This window comes from Scomber scombrus, chromosome 23 (genome assembly GCF_963691925.1).
Source record: "Scomber scombrus chromosome 23, fScoSco1.1, whole genome shotgun sequence".
Classification (NCBI taxonomy): domain Eukaryota; kingdom Metazoa; phylum Chordata; class Actinopteri; order Scombriformes; family Scombridae; genus Scomber; species Scomber scombrus.
Genome location: NC_084992.1, coordinates 20,139,993 through 20,157,689, shown reverse-complemented (window position 1 = coordinate 20,157,689; position 17,697 = coordinate 20,139,993). Strand labels below are relative to the sequence as shown.

The 17,697-nt window shown below is 41.9% G+C and overlaps 1 protein-coding gene across 1 annotated transcript in view; it reads left to right on the top strand.

Moving 5' to 3' along the window:
- The first annotated feature begins 4,494 nt into the window (after positions 1-4,494).
- The window catches only part of LOC134005481 (mitogen-activated protein kinase kinase kinase 11), a 41,188-nt gene continuing 27,985 nt past the window's right edge, over positions 4,495-17,697 (top strand). The window contains exon 1 of the mRNA XM_062444398.1: positions 4,495-5,251. Within this exon, the coding sequence (XP_062300382.1) occupies positions 4,495-5,251 (757 nt within the window). The remainder of the gene's footprint in view (positions 5,252-17,697) is intronic.

The window sequence follows — 17,697 nt, the reverse complement described above, 5'->3', positions numbered from 1 at the left end:
ACACAGCAGCCGGCGGGGCCAAAGGTGGCCTTCTGATTCCCACCCCCACCCTCCTCTTTCCCCTCCCTATGTAGCCACCGGCTTTTAAGAGCTCTTTTTTAGAAATATGGGAAAATGTGGCAAAGAGGAATTCCATGACATTTCCTTTTCCCGATAAAAGCCTCTCATTGAGTGCGTAGTTGAAAAGCTGGTGTTTTTAAAATGCACCTTGTGTTTTTGGCCCTGCTGTGGGCTTGATCAGAGGACACGCTGGGAACCAACTCATTAATATGCTCTCATACCTCTAGGCTATTTCTGCATACTCTTTAAGCATTACATCCCAGCTTCATCCTGGTAGGTGGTATGTGAGATATTCTGTCACTGAGGCAGCGACTGTGGTCATATTAATGAGCGCGGCGCAGCACGGCAAACTTTAATTATACTGCGCATTTCATAGATGGGGAAACTCACAGCAAGCACATACAACCTACTCAATGCCTAACATACAATGCTCATTAATGAGAAGAATACCAGTGATAGATGACCTGCGAGGTCAGTGTGACTCATACAGTAGCTTTTAATAAAAGGCAGTTGAAGAGCTTTATATAGAGAAGCAGAAGGAACTAGTCAGTGCTGTGATTGTAATACATGATGGACACTTACCTCTTATAGAAATATGAGTATTTATTGTTGCATATTTGTGTAAAATACCATCTTAGTGATATGACAAATGAATAACATTTTTCTATTTTTACAAGCAATACTTTGTTTAGCAAGAAAAAGCAGAGATTGATGTAGTAAATATGGATGAATTTCACATTTTAAACCTTTAAAATGAACCATTTGCTCAAAGAAAACCTGGGACATATGGAATAAAGCGTTTTAACAGGATTAAATACTCATGGTGCATCCAAATGATGAGATACTTCCACGCTGACTTCAACATATTGACTTACAATGATAGTTTTAATTGTTTGTCGTGTCTTTTCATCAACTCTTTTCTTTTTCTTGGTTGAAATGGACTTCCATTGGAAAAATCAGTATGTTTGCATTGCTATTGACATCAGAAGGTAGCCAGTGGCAAAACCAATCAGTCAAGTAAATAGTGAAAGGAGAGTCTGGCTTGTCGAGGCAGAATTACTTTGCTGAACTTGAGTGCTTTCACCATAACGAGATGGTGCTGGAAAATAAAACTTTTAAACGAGCTACATCTGACTTTATCTTAAGTGGAATTGTTACAGCGGTAAATGTGTCAGCTTTTTTTTGACCCTGTCAGACTGTGTAAAGAGCATTAAAGCAGCCAAACGCTAAAGGCTTTTTAAAAAAGTGTTGCTTGAAGAGAAGCTTGAAACTCCTTTTTTTTGTTCAAAGTAACAGCAGACAAAAGAAACTCTGGAACAAATTCACAGAAATCTAACAGCAGCAGTTTATCCTCTCTGCTTTGACAATGGGGATAATTTGTAATGAACTACTGTCCCTGAGTGTGTTGAGTGGATGTCACCAAAGCCTAGTATCTCCACTGATTCAGCAGGAAAGCACTACAGGATACTGTTTTCACTTCAGGGCACTTTAGGACACTCCTATCTGCATTGTAATGCTCATAGGAACAGAAAAATCGAGGTTTAGTTGAACAAAAAGCAGTTTTAAACATAATCCAACCAACAAATAAAGTGTTATTACATTTAATTGCTGCATGTATGCAGAGTGTGTTAACTTAACACTGCTAAAGATACATAGTGACACACCAAATGCCAAATAATGATGAAAAATGTGATTTGTGTTGGTAATGTTTTGATATTTGCACATTTGCCTACCTATAATTGAATTTACATTACTTTACTAATGACTGCGTATTACTGTGGTGCATTTTCGCTTTCTCAGGTTCATTTTCCACCTGTTACAGTGAATGTGTCAAGTCAGCAAACACAAGGAAGACTTCTGGTATGAGTTTCAAAATAAAAAGTAAGATTACAACACATTTGGCAGATAATATGCACTGTAAATCAAAGAACAAGTGTTCTATTCACAAAATGTCAAACAATGAAATGACTATGCTGGCTTTTTAAATATGTACGGCTGTTTTCAAAGCGCATGAAATTTTGCTCTTTTAAATTGAAGGCGAATCGCTTCCTCTTAAGTATTTCATGCCAGCTTGATACTCTTTACATTTCTGTAGAGTGTAAAGTTAGCAGGAAGTGGCCAAAAAAGTACAGGAAATTAATACATTCAGAATAGAAGTTTCATGAATACATATGTATAAGCCAGTCTTTCTCAAAGGAGGTCCCAGGGCCAAAAAGGGGAATCATTTATTTCATTATAATTCCATCCATAAGTAACAAAATCCTATCAAATGGGAGTCCGGTGTCTAATTTGTGTGATTCTCAATGTGAAAAAGTTTGAGAACCACTAGTTTAGGCTAATAATGCATACATAACCGTATATTGGGTTGTGCACCAATATATGAATCCATATCTTCCCCTTACATAGACAGTGAATGGTAATAATGCACTGTGGTATCTTTGTTGTGCACTTCAACTACAGAGTTTTTTTTAGCATCAACTTGATATGACACATACAGTACTGTTACACTTGTACTATAAATCACATTAATGCTGAGTGCAGATCTGTTTGCTCCCCATGAACAGCAGTTTTTGTTATCATGGAGAACAAAATTGAGAAAAAAATCTATTGAGTTCACATTTAAAATAAATCAGTAAAGAAAGGAGGTTTATAACCTTCCTCGAACACATTATTGTCCACATAATAATGTCTTGATACTGACTGTATGATAATATATGATGTCATCACACCTACTCGTTGCCACTGATATATTTGAAGTTAAATGTGCAGTGTGCAGGCATCAGTTAGGTTGATCATTGCCTAACCTTAACCCTAACCCCCTTCCAAGCTTGTATGAGAATTTACAGTGACTGAGACATGTGCGAAAAACGCGAAAGACCCTCCTTCTTTAGAGCCAGTGTTTGTATTGTCCATTCTGGGCTACTGTAAAAGAAGACCCGCTCTCTATGTAAATATAAAGGGCTCATTCCAAGCTAACGAAAACACATGGAATCCTATTTACAGCAGATTGTACACAAAAAAACATACTCATGAACATTGCATTCCATTTCTGCCACGTTTATTCAGCTTGATATGCCTAATTATACTTATATCGTATATCGTCGCGCAAATAAAACGTTCTCGTGTATCGTGCTTTTATTTTGACGGTTGCGGCGGATGTGTTGTTACTCCTTATCGTCGCTACCTTGACTGTGGCCCGTGTCATCTGACTCTTTTCCTGTAGGGAGAGAAAAAAAAAGTTTTGAAACCCCACCCTCTCTACTGACTGTAGGCACACACGTAGAAGTGGTTCGAGGTCCTGGCGAGTGGACACTGACGGAGGAAGAGGAGTGTGAGAAGAAGTTATGATGGAGTTATGGCGCTGTTTGGATAACCGACTGTAACAACAACACCACCACCGAGCGCGACCGAGGGCCACGCAATGAACTCCAATTAGGAAGCAGCGGGATTTGTTTTTACTGCGTGTTTCACTCTGGAAAAAGTAAAGTCAGGCAGGTTTGGATAGCTCTTCCTGTTACAAAAAGTCGACAGTTCCGAAGTTTCAGTGTTGTGATAAAGTCCAGCTCATTGACGTGCTTCTGCTCTCTTTACACCGTCAGTATGGATACTCTCTCGCAATGGGATGCGGGATTTCTTGCGGAAGCACCGCTAAATTGCGGTCACACACGGTTATTGGAGATGTGGGTTTAATAATGCGAACTGCTCAGCTCTGAAACTTGTCGTGAAACACTGGTTGGCTGGACTCAATGCTCCTTTCCTGCTATTCTTCTCCGTTTTCTCAGCGCTTCCTGCTTGTGGTGGCCACTGCACTTAATGGCTAAAAATACATGAAAAAGTCAAATGGACAGCTAAATGCAGCGTGGACCTCACCTTGGAGTTGCAATTGGAACACTTGAAGTGCTTTACAATAAGCTTTTGGTGCACTTTTAGCCCCTTTCAAAATCAGGATTCAACAGGTGGCAGTTGAATGAAGGGAAGAGAAAAAAGAGCTAATTCACCCATAATGAGGTGATTCAAGAGTCTCTTAAATACAGGCTGGTGAAATTATATTGTGCTCAAACCATGTGTTGGGAAACCACACACCACATCACTTGAACAGAGAGAAATCCAGTGGAAGCGGTGTGCTGCCGTTCCCAGCTTTGAAACGCTTAATCAGAGGAGAGCGATCTCTCCACCGATTGTGCATTTTCAAAATCAAGAGCGTTTGCATTTAATGTCAAGACGAATGAAAGACACTTGCCGTTCGGTTATCTTTGAATCCTCTCTTGCAGCCCGCTTGTTGGTCAAGCTTTTGAACACATTTCAGTGGTCCCTGATGAACCAACAAGAAAGACAGGAAAGGGAGCGAGGCGCAATAAAGTACTCCTTTGTACTTTATTTTCAAACCCTTGGGGTGCAAAATCAGATCCAGTCAAAACATCTGCGTGAGGCTCCATGGAGCCACTGAAGAACATATTCAGTCGAGGCCCGCTGTCGAACTGGAAGAATTTGGATCAATCGCAAAAAGGGAACTTCACCAACCCAGTGTGGACGGCCTTATTTGACTATGAGGCGTCCTGTAAAGATGAGCTCACCTTGCGTAAAGGTGACCTGGTGGAAGTCCTCTCTCTGGACTCTGAGATATCAGGGGATGAGGGCTGGTGGGCGGGAAAGGTCAACAACAAGGTGGGCATCTTTCCCTCAAACTATGGCTCCTTCAAGCCCAGTGGATATGGGAATCTTCCGGGCACCGGTGTGGTCGCAGAGCTCAGCCCGGCCGTGGTGGCTGATTTCGAACCCGCAGAGTTGGATTTTCGGGAACTGAGCCTGGAGGAGGTCATTGGGGTCGGGGGCTTTGGGAAGGTGTATCGCGGTACATGGAGAGGTGGGCTTGTGGCCGTGAAGGCCGCCCGCCAAGACCCGGATGAGGATATCAGCGTGACGGCGCAGAATGTGAGGCAGGAGGCGCGTCTGTTCGCCATGCTTACCCACCCCAACATCATCGCCCTGAAAGGCGTTTGTCTTCAGGAGCCCAACCTGTGCCTCATCATGGAGTACGCCTCTGGTGGGCCGCTGAGCCGGGCGCTGGCGGGCCGTCGTATCCCGCCGCATGTCCTGGTCAACTGGGCTGTACAGATTGCCAAAGGGATGCTGTACCTGCACACCGAGGCCATCGTCCCTGTCATCCACCGGGATCTCAAGTCCAACAACAGTAAGTTCACTATCCATCAAGCCTACACTGCAAGTCATCATCAATCAAACCCAACCTATCCCCAATCTGTCAGAGCAAAACTGGTGAAAATAAATGGTGCAGACATATTTACTTCACTCACTGTGGCAATATACCCTGTGGCATTGATGGAACATGGTGTCCGAGTGTATGTAAAGCACCAGTGGTCTTTTTCACTGCTTACAAGGCCACATCTAGAACAAAGGCAACCTTTTTAACTCCGTTCCGCATACTGTAAGGCCTGTGCTCCAGTAGACAAACATCTCATTAGTCTGGGAAATTAAATCATCTCTTTTTGATTCTGAACGTAGCATATTGCTGCAGTCCGAGCTGTTGCTAATACATCAATTTCTATCAACAGTCGTTAAAAAGATCGTGACGGAGCGTTTGAGGACAAGATTAGCATTTAGGGACAACACATCTTTTTGAGACGTAGCCCAGTCATGTGAATCCCAGGCTGTAAAAGGTAGGCCAAGGCTACTGAGTTCACAGACTTGAGAGGCCTGTGAATATGTGTTGATAGGACACAATGCCAGACCTTTTGCTACAAACTGTCGCAAAGGTCAGGAATTCAAGAGTCTGTCTCAGCACCACTTTGGACTTTGATGCCATCTGGGGAGTATTGAGATGCTCTTGCGTCAGTTTCTTTGGCGCTTACGGCAGACACGTAGGCATTGGACCTTGTCATTAAAGCTACATAGCAGGGAGATGTATTGCTGATAAAGCTTTCTGCCCTCCTTTTGAAGCATAACAAGTGCTTCTCTCAGCTCTAACAGCGCTTTTAAGCGAACCTCCTCACTGAGCCACCTGAATTTTTACAGCAGCCTTCCCCTCTGTTATTATCATTCTTGCCATGCAGCATATAATCCCTGTCAGCTCTGTGGCTGTATCTGTAGCGGTACAAAAAAGATTTCCAACCTCCCTCAGCTCATCCTGCCTGTTACTGCAGATCCTAATTGCCAAAGTGCACTAAAATAGAAAAAGATCAGGCTGGCTCCATGTTTAACTGACACCGCAAAACATTCGGCGCTGTACTTTCTGAGAGGCCGACCTTGGTCGGTAGAAGTAGAAGGTTCACTCCGTTTCAAGGTTTGTTTAACACAAAGAATCCCCTATTCAGCACGTTCTAAGAATACCTCTCTCCAAGACTCCTTTTCAACATTTCCATATTTTTCACTTTTTTATCAGCTGCAACGTTTTGAAACGAGGACTAACTGTTCCTGTCAGTCACAATCATCAAACCCCCCCCCCCCCCCCCCCCCCCCTCCTATCCACCCTTCTTCCACCTCTTTCTGTTACTTCCAGCATCTGCTCACACTCCGTTTCACCCCCTTCGCTTATCTTCACCCCTTGAATCGGGTTCATTCCCAGTAGAGGTAGACCTTAGCCGCTGGAAAACATCTCCTGTCGCGCAAAAAGAAAGAGGAGTTATGTTAATATGGTGTTTGTATACGAGGCCGGCCAAAAACCGAACACAATCCCTCTCTCTGTGCGCTCCGGGAGATCGTATCGCCTCTCCTGCCTCCTCCTGCCTCTTGTTTTTTAATTCTTCTCTGGATCTTTGTCCCTGGCCTGCCCCTACATGTCTCCATACAGCCATAACCCTGTTGTGCCACTGAGCAATATCCTGTTGTGGTGGTGGTGGTGGAGGAGGGGGGTGGTGGGGGCGGATGGGAACAGAGGGGACGGTGTGAGCGAGTGTGTGTGTGAGTGTGTGTGTATATGGGGGGGGGCGGGGGTTCTGTCAGTTTCACAATAATGTGCTGCGCTGTACATGAAGTGCTGACAGGTTTAACTCACAGGTGCATCTCAACATAAAAAAATGCAACCTAATAGAACAGTTTAAAAGGGAATGAGACGGCGCGCTAGACGGTACAAAATGTACCGAAGCATCAATGGTTAGACCTCACATAATGGTGTCAGTTCCTCAGGAAAAGTAGTGCAAGTTCTTCTTTCTAGAGCTGCCATTTTGCTGCGGCCCGTCTGCAGTCACACGGGGAGAAATATGTCAAGGAGGAGACAGGAACCTTATTTTCCAACTTTAGCCTCCTGTGGACTATAATGCAATGTGCTCATAACTAAAAAAAAAACATCACATTACTCACAGCTCTACATTAAAAAATAAGCTGACTCTCGAGCATTAGGCCTGGTCGTTACACAGATGGATTGAGGTGAATAGTCATTATCCCCGAAGAGACTTGTAAACAAGAGCCAAGAGTTGCAGCTGTAGCTAATGACCGGCCGAGCGCATTGTGGCCCGTGTGGAAGATGCTGATTAAACAGGATCGTTGAAGAAAAGTGCACGCATGGTGGGACGCTTGGGTCCAAGCCAGAGGCCATAACTGGAATTCCACCAAAAGTAAATAAAAAAAAAACAGAGGATAGAGGAGGCTCTTTGGGTCATTGTTGTGCCCGTATGTCTGCAGATGAGAGCTAATTCAACTCCAGCAGGGTTACTTTTGATTCCATCCTCTCACATTCATTAGTATTGTGTTGTTTTAAAAAAAAAAATGTAGTGTCAGGGCTGCCATACACTTCTACAGTAAACACTCTATTTAAGCCCAACTGAAATGAAATTGCATGTTTGTTCTGCTTCAGCATACAGACCTGCTTTTTCTAAATTACATGTTATTTGCTCCGTTTTTGAAAAGAAAGATATGAAAAAAATTTACATCTTTTTTTAATTTTATTTGTTGTTGTTGTCATGGCGTTCCACACATGTACAGTTTTTTATAAATTCACTTCATTTCATCCATCAACCGTTCTATCATTGGCCGATGCTGACGTTAACAGTCAGACCAGAGCGGTCACTGGAGCGGATTGCAGCTCCGAACCAGACAGCAGCTGCCACACAATACAAAAAAAAAAAAAAAAAAAAAACAGCCTCAGACTTTGAACCGTCTCATTTTTTTTATCTACAAACGAGGACAAATCTTACTTTGGAACTCGGTTTGCTGAACGAACCGCAGAACAAATCAAACGAGTGCGGCACAAACGTCGCTTTCTTTACTAGATATCTTTTAAACTATTGAGCTGAAGCACTTTAAACAGTCATAATTGCTCGGTTGAGATGTTAGATGAGGAGGGGGTGTGTGTGTGTGTGTGTGTGTGTGTGTGTGATGCATGCGTGTGAATCACTTCCACATGCAACATAGCTATTCTTGTTCTACTGCATGTGTGATCTTGCTATTAAAGGCATTCAAAGGAGGAAAAATCAAAAGTAAAACTACTAGCTTTACATCATCAAGTCCACTTTTTTCAGACTGGTCGTTACACATCAGCCTACAGTCACATGCATATAGCTATTGTAGATCTACTGCAGCCTGTAGTCAATATATGTAGTCAATACTTTTTGCACAAGTAGGCTAGAATAATACAGCATCATATGCGTATTGTCTACGCTCATCACTTGTTGCTATAGTCTCTCAAAGGAGGAAAAAATCAACAGTAAAAAAAGAGCCTATTGGCTTCACACCCATTGATGGCAGTTATTTCATGACATGACAGTTCTATGGAAAAATGACAGAAGCTGGAATGTTTCAATCTGGGGATGGTCAGGTCATACACGGCCCTGGCCTACTGTGGTGTGCACTGTACTGTAACTCAAACAAAGACGTGGACTCAGCCTGACTCACTATACACATACACGGATTAAGTGAAAGTCACTTTCCTGGTGAGCCCGTTGACGGAACGGTGATCTCACACAGTCTGTGATGAAGTGTGGAGGTGTTTTTAATTGGTTTCAAATTTGTAAAGCTTTGCTCATCCAAAACAAATAGGATCCTGAGTGCTGTCTTACAGTTAAAGAAGGTTTGCTTTAGAGGAAGCAAAGAGTTTGAATTGCTTTATTTGTTGATTTCGTAAATATCTCTCAAAGTATCCTCAGCTGGTGGTGATTCACATGTTTGGAGCATCATTCAGTTTTTTTTATCTTTCAGGTCGCTCGACTCCATTTCACACAGTGTAGTCAGATAAAAAAATTAAAAAAAAGTAACCCAAACACGTTGCCAAACTCCAAACGGGTAACAGTGAGAGCCTGGTCCACTATCACTATTAAAAAACAAACTGTCATCCATACGCTGCCAGTTATCTGCACAAAGCCTCCATAGACCCAAAAACAGCTATAGGCATCACCGCATGCCATAAAACTGTGCGCAGAGGCTTTAGTTAGAACTGTGTTGGGGAAAGTGCCAAGCTAAGCACTTGCTGGGCTGGAACTCACAGGCCCCCTTTTTTTTTTTTTTTTTTTTCAGGAAGAAGCCACAGTTAGATCTTGGATCAACATGTCTTTTTTTTTCTCTTTCTTTTTTTTTTCTTTTTCCACGAGTGGACAAACATCTGATACATCCCTCTACCAGCATGTTTTCATTCAGGGCCCCCAGTGCCCCACACTGCAGCGCACTCAAAACATCCCCTGTGTGTGTGTGTGTGTGTCTGAGTGTACTGGCGGCTGGGTTAGTGATGTTTGCATGTGTGTGGTGAACTGCACTCCTGTTACCACTGCGCTTACACACACACACACACACACACACACACACACACACACACACACACACACACACACACACACACACCTAGACACACACATATATCCACATTTCCCTGTTCAGCAGGAGGAATGATTAGGGCGATTTAGCCATTTAGTCGATTACACCGAGTCATTTAGTGAAAAAAAACGAGGCGATTTAAAACCTGACAAGTCTCGACTATGCAGCTGTATTTTGTTAACGCAGCTGCATTATCTGTTAACTGTGTTTTTTATGCGATAGGTGAACAAATACCGGCGTAAAAACCGGTCACGAGAGAGAAAGAACGTGATAAAAATCCTATCTGCAGAATGTAAATGGGGCAGTGAAGAATGTCAGTAAGGCTTGACCTTTGCCAGTCAAATGTTTTATTGACTGCTGCGTGTTCTTCAACAGCCTTCCAGTAGATAGACTCAAGTCAGCCCAATTCAAAACAGCATGTGTATGTAAAAAAAACATGAAGATAGCACCATTAGTTGTGGAACAGAGATGTTTCTGTTCCTGTTAAGCCAAGCCAGGGTCACATATAATCTTTATTATAAAATACATAAATAATGAAAGTTTTATTTTTTTACTCTATATCTTCAGCTGATGTTAAACAATAGTCGTTTGGTTCATTTGACAACATAGATTCTGCAGCTGGAGCTAGAATGTCTGAATTTGGGTCAAGGGCAGAGCCTTAGAGGAGCTGAGGGTGGGATAAGTAAACAGCAACCAACAGGGCTGACTGTGATTGGCCAGGAGAACATGTCAATTAAGGCAACCTTGAAACCTATCCCCTGATAAGCCTTAATAGCTTTTTAATGCTCCAATTTTTTGGAATCATTGCCAAGACAAACTTTAGAAACAAAAGGAAATTAACTATTGAGGTTGAAAGAAAGAACCTTTGGAATCAGCGTCTCACTGTATGTCCATTAGAGACACTTTAGACACCTAGCATACCATAAAATGTGGAGCGTGTTATCTATAACTGAGTGTTCCTTTTGTTTGGAAAAAAAATCGACCTTTGTCTGACACCAGCAAATCAGTCTGTGTCATCATGCACTTCCACAGTTCAATTGACATAATATTGATAACAAAACTCCAACACAAGTCAAATGAATGATCCAAATAGCACTTTTCTTATTTCCACTGCACCATTTGGACTAGTTTGAATGGGGAAAATTCCTTTTTGACATCAGTAACACTAGCTTGACAAAAATAATCTTAAATCGAGATCTACTTGCTGGACTTTTCCAGAACTTTAAAGCACAACACTCCTTCATGTCTTCATCAGCAGGAGGGGGGGTCCAATTGAATAACTGGACCAGGATTGGCTCCGAACTAGTTGTGATGTCACGAATCCTACTAATCCCACCTCTCAAACTCAGATTTTTAATAAGCAAAGAGAAGAGTGTAGGGGGACTTTAAGCGCTGAACATGCATGATAACAGGTGTTCATGTATGAAGCATGTCTTACAGGATGTGGTTAGTTTAAAGATCCACTCCATGTTTTAAGACAGAAATACTCTGCTCGGATTAATAATTCGTGTCTAATATGTTTGATCAGCTAGCTAAAGACGAGCTACACACTAAATGATTTTTTTTGCACCGTACACACAATCTCATGAATTCATGTTGGCATATTATGTCATATGTCTCCTGAGCCCCCATGTCTCACACTATGTTGCTATGAAAGCCCCACCTCCTACACATGTTGCCCCTATCGCCTCGAAGGCAGGATGCTATCAGAATTAGAGTGCATAGTTATCATTTAAACAGTTTTCAACTTACGCGTACTCCCTCCCCCTTGACAATTTTTTTTATTTTAAGAGTTTAACTACTACCTCTACTCCTTTCTCACGCTTTCTGCACTCGAGGCTGCAAGCTTTCAAATCACACTTATGTAACTTGCACACCGGACCATGATTGACTCACAGATAAGGTGCCATGTCTCAAAATATCACTTATACATTACGAGTGTTGAAGTGATATTTTAAGAGAGAAGATGAACTCTGCACACACATTCAGCTCAAGCATTAAGGACCGATATACAAAACACATTTTTACTTGGGGGTGGGGTGGGGTGGGGTGGAAATAATTGGGTAAAACATGGACGATATCTAGATTAAAAGATTAAAAAAGAAAAAAAACGACTTAAAGGATTCACATTGAGCTGAAAACACTACAGCCTCAATGAAAATGTCACAGGAATCCCCTTCCTGATGTTATCCTCTCCTATGCCTCACTGCTTCATCACACTGAACTCAGCTGACTTGTAATTAGTGTGTGTGTGTGTGTGTGTGTGCATGATGTAAAAGCATGCGTGAAGGGAGGGTTGTTTTTTCAGCTACTGTATGTTTTGACAGTTTCTGCACAGATATAGACATGAATGCAGAAATAGTAGACGCATTCTGCAGAAGAGTCCGCACCACGTGTACATCTGGACTCATACGCTGGACGGGGCTCATCCTCCGGCAAACAGGAAGTGTTTTCCATGTCAGACAGTAGCAACAGAGTCTTGTTTCAAAGAAAAACGAAAAGCGTGAGAACAAATAGCCACCGTGACTGAAGGGCGAGGTTAAAGAGCACCGGAGAAAATCTCGACTTTAACAACAGAGAAATCGAGTAAAAGACAATTCAGCTACACGGTTTGATTTGCACTATTGAACTCTGGGAAACGTGTGAGCTTTAAAACACCATAGAAGGAAACTCTGCAGAGGAACTTGTGCATTATCGCTGTAATACAGTGTAAAAAAATAAAATAAAAGAAGTTAGATCAGTTTCCTCTGAATGCGTGAGAGCTGAGAGATTGTTTAATAAGATAAAGTGAGAACATTTTAAATATAGAATATGCATTTTTGAGTTGCAGAGTTTTATTCAGCGGAGGCATAACCTCCAACGCCAAGTGTGAAGTGCATCGTCATGAAGTTACCCAGCTGTAAACACACATGCTCCTTCGTTGACAGTTTTTTGCTGACTCGGGAGTGTCCTTTGTAGGGGGGTCGGAGGGTCTCACCTGGGGAAGAGCTCAGCTGGCTCGGAGTGTGTGTCAGAGGGCGATAAGGCAGAGGGGAGTACGCTCATCTAATTTATTTATTTATTATGATTATTATTATGTTGTCCAGGAAGCCTCCTTTGACCTCAGGCTCACATTGGATCTAGTTATTAATTACTGTGTCACATTTCAAGAAATTCCTCGTCATTTCGATGCATTCCTGCTGTTGTCAGTGCTTTCACTCTTCTGCTGACACGGCAACAGCGACTTTCCATTTATACAGTGAAACACGTCAAAAGACACTTCTTTATTTCAGGACCTCCACTTTAACAGACAGTGTAGTTTAACATTTCAAATATTTCAAGAGCAAATTTTAAGGAAATGTATTATTCCCTAGTCTAGACGTTTTTATTATGCCATCATTTGTGTAGTCCAATCAAAATGTTGCATTATTTTCAATTCAGGTTGTGTAATGATCAATATGTCTATGCTGACATCAGAGTGTTGATACGATGGGGATTTTGGCCTCATATGTCTGTAAGAACACTACACATACACTACGCTACATAGGTGTTAAATGAGACGTGCCCACACAATAACTACACACTCGTGCTTAGTCATGAAAGCTGGAGAACATGCATGTGTGTGTGTGTGTAGTCGTGTGTGTATGTAGTCCAAGCAGGATGAGTGAGGGGGCAGAACAACAGAACTGCAGGGGAAGAGGAGGAGGGGAGGGGAGGGAGGGAGGGAGGGAGGGGGGGGGAAAAGAAAGAATAGCAGACAGTGGAAGGTCAGAGCGTGCAGGAAGTAGAAGGGGTTTCCAGAACTCAGCCAGAGTGAAATCTGGTGTTGTTTTTTTTTTCCTCCTCTCTTCTCCGGTCTGAAACCTCGCTCTCAACTCGGCGCTCTTCTCACCGCACGGATCACAAGACGGTTCCCATGCAAATGAGCAAAAAAAAAAAAAAAAAAAAACCTACATACTGTATGACTGTGTGTGGGAGAGAGCATGAGTAAGAAAGGTTAGGACACATTTGTTTTGGAGACTTGAGGAAGGAAAAACAACTAAAGGAACATTGTTGGTCAGTGTGGTAAAGATCAGTTTCGTGGTAATAGAATTTTTGACTTTTTCATTTGAATTCAATAAATGTCCTTTATCTTTCTGTTAACTTTCCTGTCTATGTTTCCACTCAATAAAAAGAGCTGTATAATGCATTTTTATAAGGCTATTAATATTATACTGGGATACACATATGCAACTATTACCTAGTCTTAACTCCAAAGAAGATAAAATAATATACTGTGATAAGATTGCTATCATTCTGGTATGTCATAATAGTACGTCATAAATACCTGTGTTGTGTTGATATACAGTAGTCCATATAATCATTTGGAACCACTGTTTCCATTTGCCAAAAAAAACACAAATTCTCATTGAATTACTGTCGAATCTATGTCATAAAATCAGCTCCATACCATTTCATTGAAATTTTTCCAGTAGTTTTCTTGCATATTTTTGGGTTTTGCAATATTCCCCCCCCTTCTTTCATTCTCTTTCATGTACAGTTGGCATTATATATTCTATATGTGCCATTCTGTGTGTAATTTCATTACAATCATTAATTAATGTCTGCCTTCAAAGCAGCTCTGAGATAAATGTTTTAATAACTAAAACCCTGCTCTGCTGACCAAGAACAAATTCAGTCAAAAAAAACAACTAGTATTCTTACAGCCAGGAACATTTTCAGAAACCCAGGAACACTTTAAGCTACAAAGTGGAAACCCCCCTGGAGAGACCAGGGTCTAGTAACATCTAGTTTTTCAGCTGTAGTTCTTGTCTTTGCTCTGGAGATAGTACCGTCAGGTCAAGGAACTCTTGTGTCTCGATCACAAATCAGTAAACTGCCTGAACTCAAGAACTCTGTGTTGCTTCATTGTGTGGGAAAACACACGGCGTCTCAAACAATGACGTTATTTTTTTAATCTCTCATCAGTCTAATCTTCTTGGCTATTCAGATGTGGTTTAAATGCAAACCTGACTGCACAAAAGGGGACTTTCCTGATTTAGTTCCTGAGTTCACCTCCTTAGTTCCCGGGATTTAAAGGCTTTATATTGCAGTGATGCATCTAATTGGCACTAGATTTCTAACATAGTTGTGTTTGATCCATCATATTTACCTCCTCAGAAATTCACCCCTTCCCCCTCGCCACTACCTTGAACTCATATCTTCTTGGGTCAAACCCAGCGATGACCCCCTGTGTGAGTTTCTAAGAAAATGGCGCTAATGAAGGTTAAATTTCAACACATGAGCGCTGGAGGCTTGTTAATGAGTGACTGTTTTCTAGACCTCACAGCGTTTTTACCTGGAACTAGATACTTTGCACAGGGAATCATTTATAACCCCACTCTGACAGTGTTAACATGGGTGCCCAGAAACAGAAAAATCCCCTTGTGTTTGTGTAAAGGTGTGTTTCAGACCGTCACCCTTGAGATTATTAGTTCGTAGCTTGTTTGCCAGAATGTGCTTGATAGAAGCAGGTTTGTACTGGTCGTAGAGCTAAGTTTGATTACCTCTTTCGTCGCTACACTATATTACACTGTAATCCATTGTCGTTTGCTCACTGCTGTATAAATCGAGTCCTTGGTATTGATTTCACATTTTGTCTTTTATAAACTAAAATCATGTTTGATCAACACACTGCCCCCTGGAATCCAGTGATATCTGCCAAACAAAGGTTCCACTGTTAAACTTTTCCTGTGAAGCAGTTACAGGACGAGTGATGAATGCCAAATCTATCTGTTCAAAATGAAACACTCACCCCTGTGAGGTTGAAAAAGTGGCTTTAAATGAACATCCGTTACATTCAAGCCCTCGCCAAATGAGTTCGCATGATGCTGTTTAAGCCCATCACCGCCTGATGAATCTCTCTTGAGTTTTAAAATCTAGAGTCTGTGGTGACTTTCCCATACTGGTGTATTGGTAGTGATGTGTTTTATATCAACCGGCAATGATTTGTTTGCGATAGTCGACTGGGGCGGACTGTCCTCGGTGTGCTCCGACTGCATTGCGTCACCAGGGCGATGTCTGACTCACGCAAAAAAGCGTAAGGAGTCTGCAGCAATGACATCGACAGTGTGGAGTAGCTACCTTCACTGCCAGAAAGAGGAGACAAAAGTTCGGCAGTTGTGCAGGTTTGAACTTTTGCTGTTTTTGGCTGGACCATAACAGTAGGGCTAGGCCTGGGGCTGGGTATCGTTTAAAAGGTACGATATCAATACCAATCCAAGTACCCTTAAAGTCCACATTTTGAGTACCTGCTTTTATTCGGTGTAACAGGAGTGTAGTGTAGACACACTGTAGAGCGTTTAGGTGGCATCTAGGTTGCTGAACTGCTGAGTGCGTTAACTCAAATTCACCACAACTTCACCACGACTTCACCACTACAGACGGGTTGTAGCTGCTGTGGCAGTGGGCCAATCACATTAAATCGAACGCTTGCATTGATTTGCTGTGAGCAAGTCCATACAAATAATCATATTTTCTAAGTCTGGGTGCAAAAGGGACTGATTGTAGGTATCATTTGACGGGAGATGTTTCCATACTACTTGATATCGATTTATTTCTGTCGATACCTTAGCCCTAGCTAGGCCTATAAATGTGACTGAGTGATGAAGTTACATAATTGGCCAGCCAAAGGTGAACAAAGTATCACGCATTGCATTTTGCCCCAACCAGCAGCTATAGCAGAGGTTTTTGGTCAGGCTAAAAGCTATTGTAATTTTCACTGTAGGACCGTCACTTCATTAAGTTTTCATATTTTTTCAGACGAGAAAGTAACCATTTAGATTACCAATAAGTGGTTATTTTATTCAAATAGCTATTTGGACATCATTCCTTTTGGAGAACAAATGTTGGTCTCATAGATGAAAACTAAAAATTGTAGTTGCATTGGTTTGTCTGAATGTAAAGTGAAGCTTCATGTTTTTGGTGTATTTGATATTGAGAAAGGCCCTATGTCAAACTGGCTGCAGCCAAAGTTGGTATTGGTTGGTTCATGTTGTGTTTGGGGGTTTGGAGTAAAAATATGGTGTTGAAACAGTCAATTGCTTTATTAGTCAAAGAGTTTGAATATTTAATCGAGGAGAATTCCGAACATTTGTCAATTCCAGCTTCTTAAACCATATTTGCTGCAGTTACACGCATTCACAGTCTTGTCTGCACAATGAGGGATTATTGCTGACATTTCAGATGCACTCATTGCCAGTTTCATAATCAACCTTTCTCAATAGCAGAGCACAGAGTGTCTTCCAGTAACTGAACTGTTTTCAAGTGTTTCAACACGGCCGCCATGCAGAGTGATATAATAACCATATACTAATTAAATAAACATCAGGGGGCTCAGGTTAGAGTAATGAGAACACTTTGGTGTAGAGGGTGAATCTCTCTATTTGCACATCAAAAAGGGATAAAAGGCCACCTCAGATTGATTTCATAATCTTGTATTCATAGTTGTCGGTCCGCTACGACTGCTGTCACCAAGTACTTGCTCATGGGGAAATGTTGGATCTCTGTAAATTAAACAATATGGTCTAGAGCTGCACTGTGTGAAAAAGTGCCCTGAGATAACTTCTGTTGTGATTTGGTGCTTGTATAAATAAAACTGACTTGACTTGACTTGACTCGGCTGTGGCCTGGCTAAGAAACTTACTATTGTTGCTTAATTCCCAGTTTCAGTGAACAACATATTGCATGCCCGATAGCTAAGACGAAACTCCGGCAAAGCGAGTACTAGTTTCACCCATGAGTTGACATCTTCTGCACTATGATTATGCTCTGTCACTTTCTCTCTTTCACTCTCTCACTCACTGCCTGCCTGGTCAGAGGTTGCCAGACTGTCTGTCAGCCTATGGCCTCGTCCCTCAAGGG